This window comes from Onthophagus taurus, chromosome 6 (assembly GCF_036711975.1).
Source record: "Onthophagus taurus isolate NC chromosome 6, IU_Otau_3.0, whole genome shotgun sequence".
In the NCBI taxonomy this organism is placed as follows: domain Eukaryota; kingdom Metazoa; phylum Arthropoda; class Insecta; order Coleoptera; family Scarabaeidae; genus Onthophagus; species Onthophagus taurus.
In genome coordinates this window covers 27,169,161-27,178,334 of record NC_091971.1, presented here as the reverse complement: position 1 = coordinate 27,178,334, position 9,174 = coordinate 27,169,161, and the positions used below count along the sequence as shown (strand labels likewise).

The 9,174-nt window shown below is 41.4% G+C and overlaps 1 protein-coding gene across 1 annotated transcript; it reads left to right on the top strand.

Annotated features, from left to right (window-relative positions):
- Positions 1–2,922: 2,922 nt before the first annotated feature.
- Positions 2,923–5,265, top strand: LOC139430144 (uncharacterized). Its single transcript, XM_071196798.1, has 2 exons — positions 2,923–3,561; positions 4,612–5,265. Exons 1-2 carry the CDS (start codon positions 2,923–2,925, stop codon positions 5,263–5,265), a joined length of 1,293 nt encoding a protein of 430 aa, XP_071052899.1.
- The last annotated feature ends 3,909 nt before the right edge of the window (positions 5,266–9,174 follow it).

Genomic DNA, 9,174 nt, shown 5'->3' with positions numbered 1-9,174 from the left:
CGACGGAAAACCTCTTGCTCGAAGATATATATATATAAATATATATATATATTAGTAAAAGTTTATAATAAGACGCAAAAATAAAAAGCCTAAAGGGAAAACAAAAATTAAAATCCGAAATATGAATGAACAAAAACCCATAACCCAAAAATAAACAATGCAAAACCCCAATTATGAAAATAACAAAGCGTTTTACCTGACGATCTATAACGGCTTCACGTGATGGGTGAAATAAACCACGAATAAATCCGAAAAAAACTATCCAACGAAACACTCCAACAGGTACCAAAATAAATGAGTATAAGAGCCAATCCGGAAAATCCGCAAACGAAGATCTTGCCAAAACACCAATGCAAAACTCTTCTAAGACACTCTTATCTCAAAAACGTGGTATCAGCCCATTTAAAAATCAGACGCCTCCTCAATCGAACCCAAAGACACAACGGTTCGAAGACGACTGGTTAAACCGCTTGTAACCACGAAAACAATATCTAAACGGAAATAAATCCCCCCACCCCAATCAATCATAACATAATAAAAATCACTAAAAATGCATCGAATCTTACGTCAAACCAACCATAGATGGTGTTAAATTATGAAAATAATAAAATTACGAAAAATGAAAATAAAAACTGCTACAAACTGATGATCGGAGAGGAGATGCTTGCTTTCAAGAACCCACATCAGCCTCGTGTTCACCATCTTCTCAAACAGTTTACCTAGGCAACACATTAAGTTTATGGGACGATAACTATTCACCAATGTGGGGTCCTTACTCTGCTTTAAAATAGGGACAATTATCGAAATCTTCCATAAAGCCGGATACGTCCCGGTAGCCCACACAGCGTTATAAAGGTCTAGCAACAGCTTCAGCCAATCATGGGAAAATGTTTTACGAATTCGTACGGGATCGTGTCGGGGCCAGTGGACGACGGTTTAGTATTTTAAAAGCATTCCTGGAGTTCGCCAATTGTAAAAGGCAAATTGTACGTTTCGTCAACGAAATCAAGGGGCGCCGATTCCTTCGCCATTTTAATAGCGAGGAAGTTGTCGTCGTACTTCACGGAGTTCGTTAGCTTCGTTATTCTATGAGACGTTCCCGAGTCGGTACATTTTTAAAACAGTTGAACGCTTTTTTCTTCTCCTTAATGGCCTCCTCTATATCTGCGTTCCACTACGGAACGGATCCCGCTCTTAGGCGTCCGCTCGTACGTGGCATAGACGCTTCGGCTGCGCTCTGAATTGCCTCCGTGAAAGCGGCCACATCGTTCATGATGTCGCCCCGGAAAGCCGGTTGACGGAGTTCAAGAACAAAACGTGACCAATCCGCTTTCTTGAGGATCCATTGTCTAGGGGTTCTTTGCTTCAGTCTTCGTCGATTATTCATACGGAATACCGGACGACCAGAAACACTGGGATACTGCTGGAGGCGGCTAATAAGGCTGAGTTAAGTAAGATACTAACATGCCCGAAAATAGGGGAGCTTGGTTACAGGGTTGAGAAGCCGAAGGCGATGATGCCTACGGTCCAGATCTATGACGTGCCTCTCGACTTGAAGGACGATGAACTAAAAGAGGACATTTTCAACAAGAACCTGGAGGAGAAGGGCATGAGATGGGATGCGTTCAACAGGGAGACCAAACTGGTGACGACGCTGGGGAAGAAGGAGAGCACCAACATCAGCGCCGTTGTTCTCGAGGTGACACCGACCGTGTGGCGGGAGATGATCAACCTGCAGCGCATATACATCGACCGTCGTGTGTGCAGGAGTCGTCGATTACGTTCCGGTTACGCGATGCTTTAAATGTTTGGAGTTTGGCCACATCGCGCGCATGTGTACTGGGGAGGTGGCCTGTAGGCACTGTGCGGGCAAGGGCCACAGCGAGAGCGAGTGTCCCGGCAAGGATCGCCCTGCGCGTTGCAAGCTTTGTTCAGCACGGGGAAAACTCAAAGGCAGTGATGGGGGAGGTAGTGCAGTGCGCGACGGAGAGGGGGGTAGACGTTTTGATGTTGCAGGAGCCCTACTTCTCTCGCAAGGTAGAGGCTTCCTTGACAAAAGTGGGAAGACTCGTCAAGAGTGCGGGCGATCCTTCTGGCGCGGCCATCGTAATCCTGAACGAGACATTCGTGGTCACCGTGCTGGGCCTGCACGGGGGCCCTAATGTTATTACGGTAGTCTGTGAGTTCGGGCGAGCGCGGTTAATTTTTATGTCGATGTACTGTCAATACAGAGACAGAACTGATGAGTACATTACTAAATTAGAGAATCTTGATCGCGAGTTCGGGAACGGAGCGGTGTTGCCATGGACGCGAACGCGCGGTCACCGCTCTGGTTCGACAGGATTCTAGATGAGAAGGGAGAAAAGCTGCAGGACTTCATGCTGTCCAGCCGTCTTCACCTGGCGAATTAGGAGGGGCCACTGACGACGTTTTCCAGCGACAACGGAGAATCAAACATCGACGTGACGGTGATGAACTTTGCGCAGTGGCAGTATCGTAACCAATGGGGTTACTGCATCTGTGCTAAGTGTGTTAGTGTGTTTAGAGTAAATATTTACTGCTTGTCATAGATATATTTATACATTACAGAGTTTATCTACACTGAGTGTTATTTATTCTGTTTATTTATTTATTTTTTTTTGTTTTTGTCGCTATTGTTTGTCCTAGGGGTATTGGACCTAGCAATTGTGCGAGCACGTGTGTGTGTAGCACCTCAGCTGAGCGGGACAACCTACCTCCCCACGGTAACCTCGGAAACGAAGCGGGGGCCGGCAAGTTGGGTAAGGCAAAACCTAGCGGATTAGAGCCGTAAGTATCCTCTGTACGGCCAAAGGTACCGCTCAGCGGAAGCCACCCCGGCAGAAGGGGACTGGGAGGGGAGACCGCGGGTGCCGACAGGAGGGAAAGTTCTATGCGGGATATATGGGGGGAGGAGGGGATGGTGACACGTTTGATGAGTTAGCAAATGTGTTCCAGAGAAGGAACAGTAAAGTGATGAGAAGTCCGCCCACAAGTGTACAGACAAAAAGTACAGCTAAAGAGGTCGCCACTTCGGCTGGTGAGTCGATGGAGGTTGAAGAGTCCAGAAGCCGGGCGTCGTCCGTGTCTTCTGTGACTTCGAATAAAAGACGCCGTAAAGATAATGAGGAAGATGAAGACATAAATAAACAGAAAGAAAGAGAAGAAGATAAGATAGAACATATTAAGAAAGAAAGATCTGCTTTGCAGGCTTATCTTTTGTCGAGTGCGTCCAAAATATCTAAAGAAGCCTCTGTAGTTATTCTTGAAAAATTAAACTCCCTTGAGGACGACTTGAGGGAAGTTATAGTAGAAAATATAAAGCTGAGGGAACAGAATAAATATCTAAAGATACTTAATGAAATAAAGAGTAACTTACCTGATCAGATTCCTGGTCCATCGGTGCAGACCCGACCCTTCGCGAAGGTGGTGGCTGGAGCTGGTGCGATGGCGAAAACAGGCGGTGTGGCAAAACTTAATGATGTCCGAATACCCGAAAAAAAGAAAAAAGTCTTGATTAAAAATAATACCCAAGAGGAAGGTGTAAGTAGTTAAATTGTAAAGGAAAAGGTATGCAAAATAATACAGAAGGAATTGAACAACGTTAAGATCGATAAGATAAGAACTATACGCAATTCGGGTGTAGTTGTGGAGTTGGCGGATGAACAAGAGGTTCAAAAAGTAAGGAATTGTGCAAAATTGCAAGAAGTTGGCTTAAAAGTTGAAACACCAAAAAGCTTGAGACCGGCAGTACAAATGTTTGGCGTCCCTAATGAAGTAACAGAAGAGAATTGAATAGATAATATATATAACCGAAATATCGAAGGCAAAGAAGGCATAACGTACGAATCTTTCAAAAATGGTTGTAAAATAATAACAAGAGTTGCGAAACGAGAAAGCGAATCAAATATAATTTTCGAAGTACCAACTAACGTCTGGAAAGTATTAACGAATTTAGGGCGTGTGTACATAGGACCACGATCCTGTAGAGTAATGGATTATGTTCTTGTAACCAGGTGCCTGGAGTATGGTCATATATCAAAAGTATGCAAGGGTGAAGATACGTGCCGACATTGTTCGAAAACGGGACATACTAATAATAACTGCCCGGATAAACAAAAGGAAGCCACTTGCAAAATCTGCCAGAACCGAAACAAACAATATAACCACTCCCCAACTTCCACTACGTGCCCAGAATTTTTGCGGCAAGTATCGTTAAGACGTGAAAAGACAAACTATGTTTAAGTTAAGAATTATGCAACTAAACTGCCAGAACGCCAGGGCTGTAATGGGGGAGGTAGAGTACCTTGCTTCGCAGGGGAACACGGATATTTTCTTGTTGCAGGAACCATACTTACCGAGCGGTAGACCGATGTGGCATAATAGGCTGGGCCGAGTTATAAGAAATGATTCTGGTGAAATAGGGGCCGCAATTCTAGACCTGAACGTCTAGGTCTGACGGATGGAAATTGTGTGGTTATAACCGTGGAAAATGGCTCAAAAATTACAGTATTTGTTTCAATGTATTGCAAATACAACGAGGACATAGACAGGTATTTACATAAATTAGAGACAATAATTAATGTGTTTCAGGGTATTCCCGTTGTAATAGGGGCGGATGTAAACGCCAGATCACCAATGTGGCACGACTGCATATTAGATTATAGGGGGGAAATACTGCAGGATTGTGTTTTGTCCAGGGACTTATATATAATAAATAAACCTGGGAACTTACCTACTTTCGAGACTGTAAATGGGCATTCTGCTATCGATGTTACGATGGTGTCAGGTCCGGCGCTGTCTATGATTTCCGAATGGAAGGTCCTGTCCACGACTGCCTCTGATCACCGTAGCCTTCTCTGTGACGTCCAATCGGGTCTTCAATCTGAAACAGAAAATATGATTAATATGACTAATGAAGGTGGTAATATTAGAAAGGTTAAATGGGATAGGGTGGAGGAGGAATTGAGAAGTGTCTTTAACAACCCGTTTGTCTGGAAGTTAAATAGATTGACAGATGTAAATGAGATGGTTAATATGATAAATGAATCAATGAATCACGTAATGAGTGTTACACTTCCAAGCAAAGGTCGTCAAAGTATTAGTAAAAATAGATGGTGGAACAGAGAATTAGAGAGTGATAAAAGAATCGTGAAAAGAGTACGAAAGGAATTAAGAAATAAAATATCTGAGGGCGCGGACGAGGAGGTGATAGTGAGTGTAGCATGCTGTGCACACGACATGTAGAAAATCAAGTTCGTGTTGCTAAACAAAATGTTATTATTCATGATTCATTCAAAAAATTATTATAAACACGAGTACTGTGCATATATTATTTATTAAAATATATATTTATTTATGTTGTCGACTATATATACCTCCACAATTTGGTGACCCCGAAGATTATTGAACCTGCAACCAATAATAAATTAAAACCTGCACACGAAGATGATTTGAACCTACCCCCGACGAATATTTGAACCTGCCCTAACGATTATTTTAAACCTACACCCGAAAATGATTTTGAACCTGCCGCCAACGAATTTTTGAACCTGCCCTCGACAAATATCAATTGACAACAAGATGTCAAATTGCAACAAGCCGCTATCCCAGTCGGGCAATCGTCAAGACTTCGAAAATTTTACAGTCGTGTGCCGGTAAGCCATTTATCTTTCTATAGAGCTAAGAATATAAAGAGGAATCAAATCAAATAAAAGTGCATTTTTTAACAATTTTATTAAAATAACGGTTCCCGCTGATGGTGACTCAACCGCCAACTCACTCGCTAACTCACCAGCGAAATCAATCGCTAACTCAGCAGCGATCCCACTCGCGAACTCACCCGCGAAACAAGCCGCTAACTCACCAGCGCACCCAATCACGAACTCACCCGTGAAATCAATCGCTAACTCACCATCGATCCCACTCGCGAACTCACCCGCGAAATCAATCGCTAACTCACCAGCGAATTCAACCAATTCAACAATTAACCCAACAACCAATACAACAATTAACCCAACGGTCGATTCAATATCAATCATCAATACATTAATGCAACAACCTGCTCAACAAATGATACAACTACCAATTAAATATCAACAATTAACCCCAAAACCGTCACCACAGCGAGATAAATATTTAAACAAACACAAAAGTGTGTGTAACAGTGTAAAACAACAAAAAATTCAAAAAAATTAATTTTTAAATATGGATTTTTTGACCACCACAACACCATATTCCTCTTTTTATTCATCTTTATAGGAGGGGAAGTGGCTGTAGCATGCTGTGCACACGACATGTAGAAAATCAAGTTCGTGTTGCTAAACAAAATGTTATTATTCATGATTCATTCAAAAAATTATTATAAACACGAGTACTGTGCATATATTATTTATTAAAATATATATTTATTTATGTTGTCGACTATATATACCTCCACAGTGAGAATGAGGCGGGAGTACAGGACTCGACTAAACGAATATAAGGGAAAGATTATATGAGAGAAAAGGCATTGCTGACAAAGATCAGTTGAAAATAGCTGTAATGACCCCTGGGGGTACTTTATAGATTAACTATGAAGAAAATAATGATAGGAAATCTTTACAACTCAGTCAGAGTTAATGATACTGAAACAAGGGGCTGGGAGGAAATGGCTCGGGGCGTTGTTGATGCTTTGATTGTAGGGAACGAGAATGACGATATGGTCTTGGGAGAGGTGATGAAATGCAATACATATTATGATCAGGATTGGATTACTATGGGTGAAATTAATGCTGCCATGACAGTTATGAAAATGGGAAAGGCGCCGGGGAATGATGGGATTTTTCCCGAATATCTTCGGAGTCTTTGGAATTATAGGCCTGGAATAATAAAGACAATGTTAAATAAGTGTATTGAAACCCAAAAATTTCCAACTAAATGGAAACAAGCTGAAGCGGCGCTTTTAACCAAAAATCACAACAAAATGTCAAATGACCCTAAGGCTTACAGGATTTCCCTTTTGCCTGTGATGGGAAAACTGTTGGAGCGGATCCTGTGGACCAAAATAGAAACAAAGTATGAGGAAATGGGCTTGCAAAACCATAGACAATACGGCTTTAAGGCCGGAAAAGAAACTGTGGATGCGCTACTAAAGGTGAGATCTATTAAAAATAACTCGAATGCTAAATATGTTTTAGGTATTTGCATCGATGTGGCAGGTGCATTCGATAATGTGTGGTGGCCTTCTGTGCTTCAAAGGCTCAAAAAAGCGAAAATTACAGAAGTGATCTATAACATAATCACAGACTATTTTAGGGAAAGAACATTAACAATAAGTGCGGGAGAAAACAGAATTACAACGCCAATAACAAGAGGATGTCCGCAAGGCTCGGTATTGGGCCCACGATTTTGGTCCATCTTGCTAGATGATCTGCAAAAGAATGAATATGAAGGCGTAAATATAGTGGCTTATGCAGATGATGTCTTTGTGCTTATTGAGGGGAATAGTCGGAACGAACTAGAAGTAAGAGGAAATCATTCTATGAGTGAAATTAACAGTTGGTTGATAGAAAACAAATTTAAAATAGCGACCCACAAAACACAGATGATATTAATAAAGGGGAAACTAAAACGAAATCCGATAATAAAAGTTAATGAAGTTGCAATAAAGTATAATAAAGTGATAAAGTATTTAGGAGTAATATTAGATGAGGGTTGGACATTCCTGCCACATTTAGAGCACATGAAGACTAAAATTATTGTCGCAGTAAATAAATTGAGGGGAATCATGAGAAGTGAATGGGACCTAAGTCGGTCATCACGGGCAACGGTGTACAGGGGTCTATTTTTAGAAATTATAGGTTATGGCGTGCCCGTCTGGGGAGATAGACCGAGTAATGCTCATTTCAATCGAAAACTTATCTCAATACAAAGAATAATCCTGATGGCGATGCTTCCGGTATGTAGAACAATTGCTAATGACTCATTACAGGTCCTGGCTGGTTGGGTACCGTTGGACATCGAAATGGCAGCGCGATATGTCAAGTACTGGGGGCCAAAGAGAAAAGGGGTGAACATGCTGGGAATATGGGGGGGTGAATGGAATATGGCGAAAACAAGAATAAGGGAGGTAATAAGTGAACAGATGCTAAATGTGTGGCAAGAAAGATGGAATAGCAGTGATACTGGGAGAATTGCATATCAATTCATCCCGAAAGTAAAACTAAACTGGCCCCAGTGGTCGAAACTAGGATTAAATATGGGTTTTGTGCTGAGTGGACATGGTCCGATCAGACATAATCTTCATAGGCTGGGAATAGAGAATTCACCGTTATGTACTTGTGGAGAAGTGGAAACTGTTTTCCATATGATTGAGAATTGTCAGAATTATAATGTCCACCGAATTGAATTCGAAAGGGAAAAGAGGAATATAGCATGGGAAACTAATGAATATACGACGATAATGAAAATGAGAGACAGGTATAACATATTTTAAAAGTATATTGAAAAGTTTTTGGAAACAAGAAACCGATACAATTAATTCTCCATGTATTTCTGCTGAAGATCGAGCATGTGAAGATCATTTCAATGAAACTCATATCCGTCTGTCAAATGGTCAATTCATGGTTCGCCTTCCTTTTAAGAAATCTCCTAAAGAATTAGGAATCTCATATCAGCCAGCTCTCCGTATGTTTAATCACTTTGTAACGGTTCCGTTTGAGGTTATTGAATTTCTTAGATTTCGTTCTTTAAATCGTTATTTTTCGTATTCATATTCTAATAGTTCGCGCCTTTTTTAGTGGAGTTGTTGCGTGCTTCTTTTTGATTGGTCGGATGAATGCGGAACGTTAAATTTCCGGTCGCGATTTGGGGGAGACGAGAAAAGGTCGTGGTCTCGAGAAGATCTTGTCTCACTGTCGTTAGTGGTTCAGTTAAGTTTTAGAATGGTTTAGTCCTTTTGAAGAATCAATCATTGAGTTTGGTTGTTACTGGGATTGTTCTTCGACCATTTGATGGGATTTGTGGACTTCCGTATCTATTATTAGTCGATAAATTTCGACGTCGCAATTGCGGATATAAAACTGGATCACGTACGTTAACAGCGACGCCATCATCGTTTCAACGAAGGTTATTTTATTGGAGGCGTTTACGGTAGTTTTGGTCCTCCGTGGAATG

Coding starts and splice junctions, on each gene's coding strand:
- LOC139430144 (XM_071196798.1), top strand. CDS start 2,923: ATGGGGGGAGGAGGGGATGGTGACACGTTTGATGAGTTAGCAAATGTG. Junction 3,562..4,611: donor ATAATACCCAAGAGGAAGGT/GTAAGTAGTTAA, acceptor AATGTGTTTCAG/GGTATTCCCGTTGTAATAGG.